Raw genomic sequence first — 18,322 nt, 5'->3', positions numbered from 1 at the left:
TCATATGTATCCATCTGGGTATGTCTATTCATAGTCATTTCAATCTATAATATTTACTCCTTCTTCATAGTCTTGACCAATTTCTTTTTCAGTGAGGGGAGTTATACACTTCTCAAATCATTTTCAGCTTGTGTAATCCATCTAGGCAATCCAGAATGATTAAGACCTTTTGGGTTATGAATTTAGCTACATTTCTTACTTTTAAAAAGTTGCATATAACCGATTCTAAAAGCAGTGGAGAAAGATGTTGGGAAATTTTTTACTTCAGGTATCCTGAGGTCCAACAAAAATAAGTCATTTTCTGCAGGTTTGCTTTATTGATTACTGTCATTTTTTCTTTCTTGTTTGCTTTTACTGTTAGGACACAATTTTAAACATATATACATAAAATAAATCTCCCATTTCTGTTTATTTCTGCAATTAAAAAATTCACCTCCTAAAGTTTTCACTGAGGTATGGTGATCATCATACTGGAAGTGTCTTGGTAAACAAACCAGCTGCTGACATTTCTGAGTCTCAGGCCAAAATCATGAGTGGGGACTCATTATGCAATTATATTCTGCTTGTGACTTGCAAAAGGCTGTTCAAATTACAGATTGCATTTGGACATTCTGTGCAATTGCTCAGCAAGATAAAGAAAGCCAGCCTTGGCTCAAGTCCAGCCTCACTTATAGCTACCCAAGTTCTAGCCTTCGGAGGCTGAGCCCATCCATGTGTAAGCAACTCAACGATATTCAAGTGTATATTTTCCAGCAGCCAGCTATCCAGAGCTATTTCTTTGAATATTCGCTGAACTTACCTGGACATACTGAGCTGGCAGCATGTACCAGGTTTCAGGTCTCTAGGGTATGGTGAAAAGAGGGAGATGTGTGCATTCCTTAGTGTATCCTTGGTATAGGCAGGTATATGGCATGAGACGCTTAAAACTGGGTTTTCTGACAGTAAATACTGAACAGTGAAACTCTTGAACCACACAGCTAGGAGTGATGCTTCTTATTTAAACTTTGATTTCTACCATTGAACATCGGGAAAGTTGGCAAGAGGTTCTATTCCTTACTTTTATGTTATGTAAGAAATTTTCCATAACACACACACACACACACACACACACACACACACACACAGACACAGCCTCCCCTTCCTGCCTTTACCCATAATAGATGGATTCTTTGATTCCCTTCCTTACCTACAATGGAAGGCTCAGTAAATATTTAAATGTGTAAGTGTGTTATAATTCAATTACAATAAGTTTATTTCTAATGCTTTTTTTTCTGGGACTTGAGCTCAGTGCCTGGGCACTCTCCCTGAACTCTTTTGCTCATGGCTAGTGAGTGTTCTAGTCCTTTAAGCCACAGCTCACTTCCAAGGTTGTGTGTGTCGTGTGTGTGTGTGTGATTCCAGATAAGAGTATCAAGGACTTTCTTGCTCAGGCTAGGTTTGAAAGGCAATCCTTCTAATTAGGGAAGGAGGGTTATAGATAGGATTCACCAGAATCATATCAGGCTATTTGTTTATGTTACCAAATAATATTTTGAAAACTAGTTCCTGGGGAGAGTGAAGGAATTTTTAAATGTTACATCCAAATTCCCTGACTACATCATTTATTGAAAATTCATTTGGTTTTAAATAAACATGCTCTGGTATAATTAGCAAAACATTACTAATTTATTAATGATAAAACAACAAGTCTCATATAATCAATTCAGTAAAGCCCATCTTTAATATTTGACTGTGGTTCAGAATCCACAGGTCCCATTAGAAGAAAAGTCATGTCAACTGGGAAAAACGATATCTAAGTTTTGAGCTGAGTTGAGAAGCAGCAATCAAAAGATGTTGATGAATTGCACAGAAATTGAATTTTGAACAAATGGGGACTATGAGTGTAGGTGTGCATGACTCACCAACAATGTGATTCTCTTTTTCAGGAAAAAGTTCAGCATTTACAGAAGGCATTTGCTTCAAGGGTGGATAAATCCACACAGACAGAACTTCTAGGCTGTGATGTAAGTAGCCATATATTACCATCTTTCTCTTCATTATTCGTATTTAGACCTCAACAGTTTATTCACTTCTGCAGCTGTTGAGACCCTGCATTGATTTAAAAAGGGTTTAATAGCTCATCATTCATCTTTTGCTCTTCAACAATCTCCAAAATACCTTCCAAAACTGAAAAAGATAATTACAGGCACCAACTAACTTAATAATCCCTTATTAATTTCTCTTTCAATCAACATTTGTAAAACATTCTTTAGAACTAGCAAATTTTCAGAAATGTGATAGATACCTAGGAGAATACCAAGACAATTTGTTGTTCAGAAATACTAATTTATTTGTTAACAATTCAATAAAATGATTACTGTTGCAGTCACTAAAGGCCAAATTCATTATTTTTACCTGTAGGCACCCCAGAGGAAACACAGTTTTGCAGATTAATTTACAATAATATTTACAATAATGTTTTAGCTTTTAGGCTTCAGTGCAAGCAATAGAAAGTAATTTAATTGGAAGTTAGTATTTTTTCTTCATGTGAAATTCTCACTGAACTGTCAAAATATGATGGTAAATGTGTTTCAGTACAATTATTGCTTCTAGTAATACTGGGTTTTTCAAAAACTGGCATGCTTGTCTTCTTTTATTTAAATTTTGGTATCGTTGAATCTATGTGTGTGTGTGTGTGTGTGTGTGTGTGTGTGTGTGTGTGTGTGTATCAGTCTTAGGGTTTGTACCTGAGATTTTTTTGCTTAAGACTAATGCTCTACCACTTGAGCCACAGCTCCATTTCTGTCTTATCTCTTGCTTAATTGGAGATAAGAGTTCCAGAGACTTTCTTGCTTTGGCTGCCTTTAAAGTGAGATCCTCAGATCTCAGCCGCCTGAGTAGCTAAGATTATAGATGTGAGTCATCAATACCTCCCAGCTACACTCGTCTTTTCTTAATACTGCTATGAAATTTACATTTGTTTAGGCTCATAATTTTAAACTCCCCCCAACCAGGGAAAAGGTACTGTCTTTTAACATTTTCAACCTAACTCTGTGATTATCCTTTCTATGTAAACACTGATTCATTGTCATTGCTAGCACTTTGTTGACCAGAGAAATAGAGAGCAGATAATTTCAAGTGTTCTGTGTTCAAGTGTTGTTAGTGTAATGATACGGTATGCATATCTGCAAATCCTTATTAGATTAAGTAATGTTATAGTGGATGCCATTTTTTTTGTTGCCTTGCAAATTGTATTGAAAGAGCTTTAATCATTTGAGTTATAGCACCATTTCTGGCTATTTGAATGTATGTGGTACCTAAGAATCAAACCCAGGTATTCATGCTTATTTTTAAAAGGAAATAATTTTTATAATGTTCTCAGAGATTCTACCACAAGTGATTCAGTATTTGTCTTTTCAAGTTGGTTTTCTTTATAACACTTTTTAAAAACATATCTATGTATTATTGGCTATGATATATGCTATATATATATTCTACAAGGAAGAAGCTATGTATTTGTAAATTTGCAAGCCAGACAGGTTTTCAATAAGATAAACAACACTAATCTCAACAAGAGTGCATTCCATTACTACAGCCTCATACCACTTAGATGTAACAAGTGAATTTAGAATCCCTGTATTTGAGTCCTCCATTTTAAGTAAATTAACTGACTTTCTGGAAGGTAAAATTGTTTACAGTCACATGATGTTTATGAGAGTCTGGGCTTTCACTAAAAGTGATCTATTCTTAATACAAGGAAAGGGGAAAAAATCACGTATGCATCTGTACTGAATTAATCCATATCATTCCTTTTAAGGAAATGCTATTTGGGAGACAAAATTTTAACTTGCCGAATGGTTGAGCATAAATAGAAAGTACGTGGCTCATGTAGTGCTGTCAGATTTATGTAAGGCCATCATGGGCTTGTAAGAATTGGCTACTGAGGAATAAACAGGACCTCTGGAGAAATAATCACAAACAGTGAACAGATGGGTCTTCAAACAAAGCTGCCTGAGGTCTCCTTTATATTGCCTATCCTCCATACCTCTCAGTGTTGTTTGGTGTTGTGGTGGTGATGGTGGTTTTTGTTTTAATTTTTGTTTTTGTCAGTCATGGGGCATGAATTCTGCGCCTGGGCAGTGTCACTGAGCTCTTCAGTTCACGGCTACCTTCCTACCCCATGAGCAACAGCACCATTTCTGGTTTTCTAGTGGTTAAGTGGAGATCAGAGTCTCATGGACTTTAGTGCCCGGACTGTTTTTGAACTGTGATCTTCAGATCATAGCCTCCAGGACAGCTAGGATTACAGGCATGAGATACTGCTCCCATCTCCTCTCAGTTTTTTTACATTCATACATCAAAGCTATTTCATTTTGTCAGCACAGAAATTTTAAAAAAAACCCAAAAACTTGTTAATGAAGCCATCAACATAATCTTCCTCATAAAAAACCCTTTTTAATATATTAATATATTACTTCAAAAACATTGCTACCCTTTCTCATGTTTTTCTCCCCATTTCCCTTCCCCCACCCTGTTCCTCATCTTGTTTCCCCCTTCCCTATCCAATTTCAAATAACCAATTAAGCATATATGAAATATATCAGATAACAAGGTGAAATATTGTAACAATATGAGATAAGCAAGGGACAGCAAAAGAGATGAGAGATAACATAGTACATTAAGGACAACAATTGCTCATTATATGGCTTTTGTTTCTATATCCTGGAGGTCCTTCCATTTAGCGTCATACTATATGGCCTTATGTATCTAGGTTTTGCCCTATTGTAAACCTCTACTAGGAGAGCCCAAGGTTTATACTAATTATGGCAAATCAGGGAAGCCATTGAGTATATGTTCCTTTGAGTCTGGCTTACTTCACTCACTTAATATGATCTACGTCTTTCCATTTCCTTAAATTGGGGTGTAGTTTTTGTCTCTGATGGCAGCATAGAATTCCATTGTGTATATATACCACATCTTATTGATCCAATCATCAATCCATGGTGGTTGAATGAGTTTACACTCCTACCAACAGTGTAGTAGCAATCGCTCCTGACCAAATCCTGTCAGTATCTTTGTTTCTAGCTTATATACACATGTGACACTGAATGAGTAATATAATCTCCAGTACTTAAGGCAAAGGAATAAAACCTTCTTAGTAAGGGTCCTTGCATAATCCTGTTATGTAACTGGTTATTATGAAAAATAATCTGTCATGAAAATTCCGTAGTTCCTAGGTATGTTCTAAGATATAACCATCATCATTAAATAATCACTAATTTATTAACTATACATCTGGGAACTTATAAAGGAAAATGGCCATAACTGTAGTTACAAATGATTGGCTATTCTGCATGTGAAAAATGAAGGAGGAAAATATGTTAACTAAACAAATTTTAAAAAAGTAAAACATTTTAAGGGTGTTGAGCTCTATATCTATTTGAAAGAATGTGATTGATCTGTAAAATAATTTTTCCCAGAACCTGGAAACATTGTGTAGTACTTTCATTCTATATTATAAATAATGCAGCACTCTTATGAATTAGAATAGTTTATCCTTGAATGGAAAATATTTTGTTTAGATCTCTTCAGAAAATACAGGTTGAAATGTGAATTTTTATAAATGGTGTTCATACATATACAGTGAATTTTTCTGATTTGCAGATAATTTTTATCAGAAGGAAAAGAATATCTTGCAGAGATTATGTAGCGCAGGAAGAGTTCTTTTATTCGCTTGTGTTTTTTCATAAAGCTGTCAATATTAGGCATAAATTTTTCTTTACACATCAATCAAGATCAAGTTCAGACATGTGAATGTGAAAATATATGAGATTATAAGTCACCATTAATATAAATTTTGTGAAGACATTGCTACACATTTTGCATTCAGTGGAGATTAGAATCCACCAAAAATACTGCCATATTGAAATCAATAAAAATAACACTACTGTAAATAAGTTTAAAGATTTATCAAATATGCTATTTGTATTCTGAATAGATTTATTAGGAGTCTTGAAATCAGTAAAAGTGTTTGGTTCACTCTGGCTTTTAATATACCTTGTAAGAATTAAACAAATAAATTCAGAGTCTTGGTACAGGGCTAGAATCACAATACTTCTGGCAATGAGGAATCAAATAATAATTTTTTGTCTTATGAAAATATTTTATTAACTTTAAATAGTTGTACAAAGGAGTTGCTGATTTGCAAAGCAGTATATAAATACAATTTATCAATGCATCTGGATCAGTGTCACTCCATTCAACATTGTCACCCATCCCTCTCCTCTGCAATTCTTCCTTCACTTTTCTTACTACTGTAGGATATACCTTGACTCCTTGGTTGTAGTACTTCTACCCCGATTTCCTTTTTATTCTTCTGCCCCAGTCTCCATGACCCCATATGGCACTCCCTTTCGTTTCCTGGCGTTCTTTTTGTTGAACTTTGATATTTTATGTGTTTTTCACACAGAAAGAATTATTCTGGATATATATACACACATATATGCATATATATATATATTCTGGAGAATAATTTTTATTAGTCAATATGCTTGCTTGTGATTTCACATGTTTTTTCTGTTGCTTATCCTAATGAAAATAATATTCCAAGCTGATCCACAATAAATTTTCACTTCACAAATTTTAGTTTATCATGGACCATCATGCCCATTGTCTTTCCCGGATGGAATATAAATAACTATATTTCACTAAGATTTGTAACCATTCTGAAAGAAATTCAGAGAGTTACTTTAAGCATATTTGAAGTTGTATAAAAGAGGTTCAAAAAGATTCCATGTGCTTTTTGCCATTCTTTTTTATTTTTAATTTTTTATTGTATAGAGGGTTTAGTTACTATTGCCAGATAGTAGATGCATTACTTCTCACACGTTGATACCTCTTCTCATGCTTTTGTCCCCATTTCACTCCCCCACCCCTCCCAATCATCTTGTTTCCCCCCTTCCATTTCTTATTTCAAATAAATAAATAAACAAACATATATACAATATGCCAAGTAACAAAGTCAGATACAGTAGCAAGATGAGATTAACCAAAGGCAACAAAAGAGAACAAGAATAACATAGAGCATCAAGAACAACAATCACACTAGATAAAGCTCTTGTTTCCATATCCTGGAGGTCCTTTCATTTAGCCTCATCCTATATGGCCTTATGTACCTAGGTTTTGCGCTATTGTTTCCTCTGCTAGGAGACTCCTAGGTGTGTACTAATTATTACAAATGAGGGAAACCATTGAGCCTATGTTCCTTTGGGTGTTACTGAGAGAGAAGATGAATAGATATAGGCTTCGTAGCAATGTTGCCCAGCTATATAAATAAGTGCTTCTTCACATGGAAGAGCTTGAATTACTGATTAAAATATTAGAAAACAACCAGTCAAAATATTTCAGTGTGGTTTTTGTATACTGACAATGAGAAAATTAGGGTATTTACATTCAGTTAAATCTCAAAGTTTTTGGCTCACATTTTCATTAGTTGTATACTTCATTAAATTTAATTTGTTAATTACTATTTATTTTAATCTCATTAATGTTTTTCTAGTGATTATGTAAGATTGTGTCTTGCGGCTTGAACTCACTGCCTGAACTCTGACTTTTAGCTTTTTTTTTTAATAACATAAATGTGAATGCTACTACATGAGCCACAGCTCCATTTCCAGCTTGCTGATGGTTAATTAGTGACAATTCTGACAGACTTTCTGACAGGACTCAGTCTGTCATAGTCCTCACATCTTAGCCTTCTTAGTATCAGGGAGTACAGGTCAGAGTCATCAATGTTAATCTACATTGCTGTAATAAATACCATTTTGTCTCAATTCATAGTAAATAATGTGTGAGTCAGTTTGGTAACAGTTGTGGTCCCACTGTATGTTTTTTAATTGTTTTAATATACTTTTTGAGTGATGAAATTTGCCTTATAAATGCAATATTCTTTATAAGTGCAATATGCTAGAAACTTCTTAATAAAGTATGCATTTTGAATGCACAGATTGACCAGCTTCTCACTGTAATTTCTCTATATTTTGAAGCCTCTACAACTTCACTTAAGTTTGGCATAGTTAGTAGGAAGAGAGTTCTTCAAAATATGAGAATAGTTCATCATGTCTTATTCAGATAAGAAATAAGAATGATTAGTCTTTACTATAATTGTTTTATTAGCTACTCGATAGAATAAGAGAGAGATTTTGTGTTATGTTAATATGTCAGCCTACTCCATGAGTCCAATTCTAAGAACTGAATAACTATCAGTTAGACTTTCTCATCCCATTCCTAATTACCTGCAATGTGCACTTAATCAATCTGTCTAGAATTGATTTATTCCTGTCAGCTTTCTTAAAGTCAGCACGTTTGATGGTGTGTGAATATACCTTGGCAATTATTTACAGAACTCACTTTCTCCATATACTTTGTATATTGAAATGAACTCATCATAGATATTTCTATTGACTTTTTTAAGATAAATAATATATTAATAAGCAGATTTAAATGTTTTGAGTTTTCTTTTGCACCTCAATTTTTTTTGCCAGTCCTGGGATTGAGCTCAGGGCCTGAGCACTGTCCTTGGACTTTTCTCAAGGCTAGAGCTCTACCACTTGAGCCTCAGCACCACTTCTGGCTTTTTTCTATGTATGTGGTACCTAGGACTCGAACCCGGGTCTTCGTGCATGCTAGGCAAGCACTTTAACCACTAGGCCAAACTCCCGGCCCCTGCACCTCAATTTTTTGTAGTGCATAAAATTTAACTTTTAGATAAGCCTATTTATCAGAAAACTTAGATGGAAAGACAATCATCTGCCACAAATTCTTGTATACACGGTTTATACATATAGTTTTGTATCCATATGGGACTTATTTTAGGACCCCATAGATAAGAAAACCCTAAGATGCTCAATTCAGTTATTGAGTTTTCTGTATGCATCTAACTTCATGTATACTTTATCTCTTTTTTCATATATTTTATTGTAATTAATGGAAGGGTTACATTATATTCACCAGATAGAAGGTGCGTTACTTCACAAACATTGATACCCTTTCTCATGTCTTGATCCCCATTTTCTTCCCCCATCCCCACCCTCATCTTTTTTTCCCCTTCTCTATCCTATTTCAAATAACCAAATAAATAAATATACAATGTATCAGATAACAACGTAAAATACTGGACAATATGAGATAACCAAGGGACAGCAAAAGATATGAGAGATAACATAGTACAACATAGGACAACAATCACTCACTATATAAAGAAAGAACTTTATCTCTTATAATATCTAATAAAATACAAATGCTATATAGTTTTCATTTTGTTTAGGAAATAATAAGGAAATACTTGCCTAATTTTTTTTACCAGATACTTTTCCCCCAAAATATTTCTGTCTGTTGCTGGTTGAATCTGCATATGCAGAGCCCACAGATATGGACATCTGACAATACCCAAACTTCACTGCATGTTTACTCATTTCATGTAACAGAAGATGTTACATTTGAAGTACAAAAATACAAAGGTGCTAAATACTAAGTAACCTAAAATAATAAATCAGCTACACACCTCTAATATTTTAAAACCCTGGAATTTATAGCACATTATTATGCATTCTTTTACTTTCATTAGAAAAAATCATACAGATTTTTGTAGAGATTGATATTTTGTGTTATTACTCTATTACATTTTGCATGCAACAGAATGACTACTTTGTTCCTGATAGAACAAAGCACAAAAAATGCAAATCAGCATGAACAACCCATTGTTTTAAAATATGCCGATGTAGAGCTTAAATAAAACCTTTTACTACTGAATTTAATTTAGTTCTAAAATCCTGAATATTTATCTAGAAGCTGGTCTTCCCTAGAGTGCAGCCAATTCAGTAATGACCACATAGAATTAGTATCAAATAACTGATAAATTTTCTTAAAAGTAATTTGTGATTAAAAATCCTTTGGGGAAAATTAGCAAAGTCAGATGTTAAGTAGGAAAGCTCTTCTAATTAGTAAAATAATCATCAAGATGAGACAATCCAAAACCATATAGTGTGGACCATAGAGACTTGCAGGTCAGAGTGGACCAAGTTTCAGTGAGACGGAAGAGATATATTTTTAAATCTATGTCACAAAAGGTAATGACAATCAAGAGTAATGTAATATTTGTTTTTCACAGTCATGCAACTTGAATTTAACGGTTGGACACTCACTGTCCCTGGGCTTTTTTTTTGTGTGTGTGCTTGAGGTTAGATAGAACTCCACTATTTTGAGCCACAGTGCCACTTAGGTTTCCTGGTGTGTCATTAGAGATCAAAGTTTCACAGACTTTCTTGCTTGGGCTGGCTTTGGAGCACGATCTCAGATCTCAGCCATCTGAGTAGCTGGGATTACAGAAATGAGCCACCAGCACCTGATGAAGTAATGTAAATTTTATGAGACTGACACACTACCTACTGTGCTAATGAAGCAGCTAGTTGTGAAAAATTTTAATTAGCAACACAAAGATTTATAGTGTCTCCCCACAAAAAATGGATAAATCTTGGCATGTATTTATTTAGCTAAATTCAAACATTCCCCATGTTATACTTGTATCAGAACATTGCATTCACTCCTGTACATGTATGAAATTATGAATTTTCAATAAAAATTCATAGTAGCTATAGAATGTTGACATCTTCAAATGATTGCACAAGGGTGTTAAAATAAACATGTCCATTTATGTGTATAGTGCATCCTATATTGGTTAGCAAAGAATATAGACCAATGAAAGGAAATTTCTTTTCTTTTTTTTGCCAGTCCTGGGCTTGAGCTCAGGGCCTGAGCACTGTCCTTGGACTTTCTCAAGGCTAGAGCTCTACCACTTGAGCCTCAGCACCACTTCCGGCTTTTTCTATGTATGTGGTACCGAGGAATCGAACCTGGGTCTTCATGCATGCTAGGCAAGCACTTTAACCAGTAGGCCAAACTCCCGGCCCCGAAAGGAAATTTCCTACAGCACACCTCTGCTTTCTCAGTCTTACATATTGTAAGTTCTGTAGGAAATCTAAAATGAATTCCAAAGTATTCTTCTTTTTATTTGACATTAAAATCCTCCTTTTAGTACCTAGTATGGTAAGTGGCATTGCATAACAAGGAGTCCCTTTTTAAGGAATTTTTGCCAAACTTTGGAAGAAGGCCAATGAATAAACTTAGTATGATCTCTCAATGTCTAGTTATAATATATTATATAACTACAGCTTAGCTATAGTACATTATATAATTATAGCTAATCATTAAAACATTCATGAAATTAAGTTCTTACACTTTGCATACTGGTTTAAAGTCAATATTAATAGACTAATATTAGTTTCTTTAAATGTATTGTTTTCAGCTGGACGTAGTGGCTCATGCCTGTAATCACAGCTACTCAGGAGGCTGGGATCTGAGGATCACAATTCAAAGCCATCCTGCGCACTAAAGTTCATGAAACTCTTATCTCAAATTAACCACTACAAAACCAGAAGTGGCGCTGTGACTCAAGGGGTAGGGTAGTATCCTTGAGAAAACACCCAGGCCCAGAGTTAAGTGACCAAAAAGAAAAAAAGTTTTGTTTTTTTCAATCTAGGATTAGAAACATCTGCAAAAGGAAATGTGTCTTTGAACAAAGATACAGAGCCTACAAATACACAAGTACAGTGACACACATAGCTATGTGACATAGGTACAAAAACAATTTAGTTTTAGTTCTGTATCATTCTTTTTGTAGATGCTGACATGAAACGTGTCTTTTTATTGGTTATAAACTATGAGAACTAATGGAAATCATATTGCACATTGACATATTTAAATTTTGATTTACATTTTCATTTACATTTTTACTGGCACTGAACCAGATTTACATAGCTATTGTGTAATAACTAGCCCAGCTTCAAGATACCTGGTATAAATTGATTTAAGTTTACTTTCAAATGTAATTCCTAGGAGCATTATTTTTCAACAGGCAGAAATTATAAGACTACAAATATATTCTACTGTGTGTGTGTGTGTGTGTGTGTGTGTGTGTGTGTGTGTGCCAGCTCTGGCTCTTGTACTCCTGCTCTGGCTTGGCTTGTTTCTCAAGACTATTGCTCTGCTACACAAGCCACACCTGTACTTTGGGCTATACTTATATGTGTTCTTTTTTTATAATCTTTTTTTCCAGTCTTGGGGCTTGAACTCAGGGCACTATCCTTGGGCTTTCTCAAGGCTACATCACTATACCACTTGGGCCACAGCAGCACGTCTGGCTTTTTCTATGTATGTGGTACCAAGGAATCAAACCTAGGGCTTCGTGCATGTTAGGCAAGCACTCTACCTTTAAGCCACATTCCATGCCACTATATGTGTTCTTAATCAAAAATGTTATCATTTTTGTCATAGAATATATGCCCACATTTCATCCGACAGCCCAGATTATGACGTGTCTTTGTTTTGTCCTAGTTGAGACTTCATTTCACTTGGCTATCAAGTTTAATGGTTAAAATTCCCTCATTTTCCCCTTCTGTTTTCTTGTTTAATGTGTTATTCTCTTTGATAAATCTGATTTAGACACAAGAAAAGAATTGTTCTGGCCAGTGCTTATACAGCTTGATCTTTTTCCAAAACAAGATGTAGAATTATTTTATAACTTTCCAATAGCTGTAGCTATAAAGAGAAAAAGTTTGTGTGTTTATACCAAATCAGCACATAATATAGATTTTCTGAATATTATATTAGAAAGTTTTCTAAAAGTAAGCCACATGTATCCTTACCTTCATGCTCTATAAAATAAGACTATCAGGAAATTATACTCCTCAGTCATGCCATATTGTTAACATGCTCATAAGAATTTCAAATTTGAGAAGCTGACTTAATAAAGAGAAAATTTATAGCAAAAGTCTGTCATTTGCAATTCATAGTACTTAAAGAGGCAAAGTTCTATATATGCCAGCATTGCTTCAGCTTTATCATTATTTTCTGAGTTTTGTTTATAAATGAATTTGTAGGCCTGGGTTGAATATATCAAATATAATGGCTAGTCTAATACAGTCATTGCTTGAAAGAAAAAGATATAGCATGTTCTTCTATTAGAAAATATAACAAGGACGTGGATGGAATTGTTCATCTTCTGAATCTAAGAAAGGACTAATACAGAAATGGAACCATCGTTTTCCCTACTTTTCATATTGTAAGAAATGCATTGTAGGGTATCAATGTATGTGAAGTAATGCACCTTCTATCTTACGAATATAATGTAACCCTTCTATTAATTACAATAAAAAATATAAAAAATACAAAAAAAGAAATGCATTGTGTTCAAATAATCCTATTTAAAATCTGTTTTTAATTAATGAGATCATTACAAACACTGAGTCTGAAAGGCTTACCTCTTCCTCCTGTGGGAGCATTAGTAATATTGCTTACTGCGACTTGTGAAACATTGAAACTAAAAGGGATTTATGTAAATTAGAAAATATGCAAAAATTAGTTGGTATGAATGTGTATATATTTTTTGTACTTTTGAATATTTTTCTTCACCCTTATTTTTTGCCTATCGCAAATATAGGAGCACAGCAGTGCTTATAAATCATGAAATTGAGCTTTTAGCAATTCAGACATAATGTTCACAGAAATATTAGAAAATGGCTTTTACTTTGGGGTAGAAATGACTGAATATTGCAGACACCATCTCTTTAAAAATGACCATTAAATGTCATGTAGTATTTTTGACATAAGAGACATAGTGACATTCTCTAGATCTAAGGCCTGGTTTAGGCATTCTAGCAATAACATGTATTTGAGAGGCATTTGAGAAATGTTGAATAGAAGTTGTTATTAGATGGAATGAAAAATTTTTAGCATGGATAGAGATCATCATTAAAGAAAGAGAGAGAGAGACAGAGAGAGAGAGAGAGAGAGAGAGAGAGAGAGAGAGAGAGAGGGAGAGAGAGAGAGAGAGAGAGAGAGAGAGAATGAGACACAGACAGCACAGACAGATATGCAGACAGACAAAAACAGTAGTGCTAAAAGTCCCAGAAGGTACTACCTATTCTTTTTTTTATTTGTTATATATATATATTATTGTAATCAATAGAAGGGTTACATTATATTCACAAGATAGAAAGTGCATTACTTCACAAACATTGATACGCTTTCTCATATCTTGGTCCCCATTTCCCTCCCCCACCCCCGCCTCTCATCTTGTTTTCTCCCTTTCCCTATCTGATTTCAAATAATCAAATAAACATATATACAATATATCAGATAGCAAGGTTAAATACTGTAACAATATGAGATAACCAAAGGACAGCAAAAGAGACCAGAGATAACCTAAGGTACTACCTATTCTTAATGTAGTCTATATACTTATTTGGGCAAGACTACATCTATAAAAACATGCAAAAATTATGAAGGTTATCATCAGTGTTTGGTAGAAATGTACATTTCTTTCTTTCTGCTTTTCTTTTGTCACATTTTATAAGAGCATAGGTACTTTTTAAGGAAAAAACTATAGCATCAATATTGAAATACATTATTTTAAAAAGCCATAGTGGCTGGAGTGAATTTGAAGTAATATTTGTAAGTTACCTTAATAAAAGATAAACTAACCTGGAAATTTTAGGGGAATAAAAATATTTCACACTTGAAAAATAATTATTACAAGTAGATGTTAATTTTTGGAGAGTTTTTCCTAATGTGACAATTCACTGGATATATTACACTTTAAGGCTCAAGAGAGTTAATTTATTTTGTATCTGATTCTCTTAATTGGCATTATTCCCAAAGTTGTCAACTTTGTTAAGTAGTTATCAGGCCATGTGAAATAGTCAGATGGAACCATTTGTTCTCATAATTGAGTTTTTCTTGCTGTCCTTGTGTGATTTCAAACTAAGATGGCCCCAAATTACTGAGGTTTCACATCTTTCTTTTTTATAGTAAGTATTATAATATTATAAACTTTAATGAGGATAGAAATATTTGACACCCATTCTTGTGAACATATTTAACCTGTTTTATTATTTTTACCAAGTTTTTTCTAAAATATTTTGAAAATAAACAATGGTTAGAGAACAATTGATGGTAATACACTAGTAAATAGATTGAATACCAGATTTGTAAAATACAGAAATTAGAATAATGTGTTCATTCTGATTTCATGACTTACATGTCTTGTATAAGTATGAAATACTAGGCAAATTTTGTTTAAAAGACTGTGTAGAGCATGGCAAATACATATCTGCCTATTCATGCGGTAGTCTTAGGATTCTATTCATTACCATCTTTATTCACTCCCATAGACATTATTTTAAAGAGAATGAGAATTAATTTAGGCACTAACATTTACAACATTGAGCTAACATAGAGGCTTCATAATTTCATCCATCTCTTATTCTCATGGATGAGGACAATCAATTAGAAATCAAAGAAATGAAGTAATTGTGTATATTCCTAAGGACCATGGAGACTGTAATCAGAAATTGAAAATTAGGAGAAACTAGCGGAAGAGAAGTAGTTTGTCCTAGGAAAGAGATCAAGAGCTCTAGAACTTATCTGACAGTCTTGCATGTAAGAAGGTGAAAATCAGCTGCTCACAGAAGCAACCACCCATCCCAAGCATCTAAACAGGGAAAATTCCCCTGACCAGCACTAGGTGACTTCCAATGCTGCTTGCTGCTTCAGGATGGATTCTCACGAAGAAAATGGGTCTTGTCTTCTCGTATGTAGCCTCTGAAAGTTCTGAGGTGGCTAGCGTCACACAGAAATCTGCAAACTGTAATCATGAAGACAGACATGCAGCTGACATTTTTTTCTACATCTAGTTTTACATACCCGCAGCCCAACACACAAAGTGGTTCAGTACATGTAAGATAAATTTCACATTCCCTTAACCAGCATCTGTATCTGTTTAAACTGTACCCTTCTTTGTTTAATGGAAAGTTAGTTCTTAGTATTCTCAAAGAAAACGGCTTCTACTTTAACTGGCTCTATTACAAATTAGTTTTTCCTTTGTCGACAGGTTTTACTTTGTCTTTAAGAAGAAATAAAAACATTTTAACTCTCTTACCCTTTACTCACACTTCTTTTTCTGTGAAGGCCAAATTACAGCTCCATAACAAACTTTCAGCCACTCAAACCAGGAGGGTAGCATTCCTTCAGCTCTTAGCAGACATAACCTCTATGTATCTAGGTCTATATGTTGTTACCAGTTTTGTATTTTGGCATTTATCTGTCCAATATATAGGCATAAATTGTCCCCTGTTGTATACATTAGGACTTATATTTTCATTTATTAATTTATATCTGAAAAGCAAGAACTCCACATTTCTGAGGAAGATAACATTTTCTACACTTCTTAGATGTTTCTTTCTTTTTATGTATGTTCACAAAACAGTTTCTTGATTTTAAAAGCATGAGATGTTTTGAAATGTTTTCAAGGTTCCTGTCATTTAGAGTTATAACTAAGTTTATAGATTGAAAGATTTTAATAATCATTGCTATGGATTTTGCTGTGTTAGGACTTTTCTAATGACTATAGCTTATAAAAGAATTTCAGAAAAGCTATGTGACCTTTATGACATATATTTCTTACAGTTTTCCAATGAAGAGCAAATCTCAAGAGTTGAACTAATGCAATATTATTGTGCTCACATATGAAACATTATAAAGGTTTCTAATTAATTTCCTTTTATTTTAATATTTTCAGGAATTTAGAATGTTTACCTAGGCAAGGTATTTGTAAGCATTACTAATATGAATACACTTTTGTAAATATTGATAGCAATTTCGACTTAGAGAAATAATAAATAGAATAGTTCTATTTCTGTCTGATTATTTTGAGGGTTTAAAAATTAAAATATTCATTTTACTTTTTGTTTCATTTTATTAATTTGTCATTCATTTCTTCTTCTTTTCAAGGCCCTGTGGAATCCTACATGCACTGAAGTTTTATTTAAACCAGTATATATTTCAAGCTAGGTCAAATCATTATTTGATCCTAAGAAATGCACCTCTGAATGTAACATGTAAAATACGGAGTAAAGTCAATTCTATCATTCCACATGTGAACAATTTTTCAGAATATATAATAAATCATGTTTTCATTCCAATGCCCATAATTTTTGCATTTGTAAACAATTATACATTATTGATGGAGAGTCAACTAAGTTACCTGTTTTAATCTCACTGTATTTAAAAATATATCTTTCTATGCGAGTATTCTAAAATGTAATATTCCACGTGGCAGCAAGAATTGTTTGTTCAAACCTTTTCATTCATTTCATTCATCTTTCTGGTAGCAGTCCTCATTTTTTATATCATTTCTTATGTAAGTTTGAGAATAGAAATTTTTTCTATCTTAATTGGACAGTTTTTAGAAACTGAAGAAACCATCCATAATCTCTTTTCTCTTGCACTCCAGTGTAAGAAATGAACAGTGTGTTTTAAAATGAAATAAGTATTGACATCTTTTTCTAACTACAGAATGTAAGATGAAAAAATGCCTAGTTGAAAATTGACGACTGGTGTCATCTTGAAGGAAGTTTATGGAATGTGTTATGGAAGAGGGCTTGTATTCTAAACTTGATATTGCTTCCTATTTTCTGTGTATCTTCTGTTTATCACCTTTCTATTATATCTCAGATTAATTTTCAAATGGTCACATGGCTACAAGTCATATCCAAAGGCTTTAATTTATTGCAAGGATAAATGGCAAAGACAAATGCCTGAAAAAATAGTTTAATGTTGTATGCAGATGCAGGGCAAGAGAGGAGCCACAGATATTGTTACTGTTTTTGTTCTAGTACTGGGTCTTGAACACAGAGCCTCTCTCTTGCTTAACCTTTTCATTCAAGAGTGTTGCTCTGCCACTGGAGTTATTCCTCCACTCTTAGTGCCTGGCTAAAAAAGCAAGTTTTACTGTTTCTTTTTTTTTTAAGTAGGTGATGAAATAATCATATATTATGGTAATAGCCTTCAGAAATAGTTAATAAAATCCAGTAAAGTATTTTAATTTTATATAATTTATTATATGAATAACTAGATGTTATATATAATCCATGTTATTAAAGAATAGTATATTTATTTACATTGTAAGTACTATTTTTGATTTTACCTTTTTAAGACCCAATCCAGACAACCAGTTTTGGTTTGTCTTACCTCATTTAAATCTCTGTTTTTTTTTTTGACCTTGTTTTGTTTTTTAAATCTTTGCATGTAGCTAACACAAGACTCTATCCTCTCCAATAAAATATTTTGTTCATCAGCTTGAGTGGCAATAGTATTTGAAGAAGTTTATATTCAACTAAAGATTTTTTAAAGAAGCTGCAAGTTACAAATGTTTTTAGCAAATGAAATG

General features: G+C 33.6%; 1 protein-coding gene across 1 annotated transcript in view; it reads left to right on the top strand.

Annotated features, from left to right (window-relative positions):
- The window catches only part of Ccser1 (coiled-coil serine rich protein 1), a 373,946-nt gene extending 356,086 nt beyond the window's left edge, over window positions 1–17,860 (top strand). The window contains exons 9-10 of the mRNA XM_090356800.1: window positions 1,926–2,003; window positions 16,885–17,860. Of these exons, the coding sequence (XP_090212926.1) occupies window positions 1,926–2,003; window positions 16,885–16,944 (138 nt within the window). The 3' untranslated portion in view covers window positions 16,945–17,860. The remainder of the gene's footprint in view (window positions 1–1,925; window positions 2,004–16,884) is intronic.
- Window positions 17,861–18,322: the final 462 nt, after the last annotated feature.

The sequence above is a fragment of the Megascapheus bottae genome, chromosome 23 (genome assembly GCF_031878675.1).
Source record: "Megascapheus bottae isolate mThoBot1 chromosome 23, mThoBot2.hap1, whole genome shotgun sequence".
Classification (NCBI taxonomy): Eukaryota; Metazoa; Chordata; class Mammalia; order Rodentia; family Geomyidae; genus Megascapheus; species Megascapheus bottae.
This window is presented reverse-complemented; position numbering and strand designations above follow the sequence as displayed.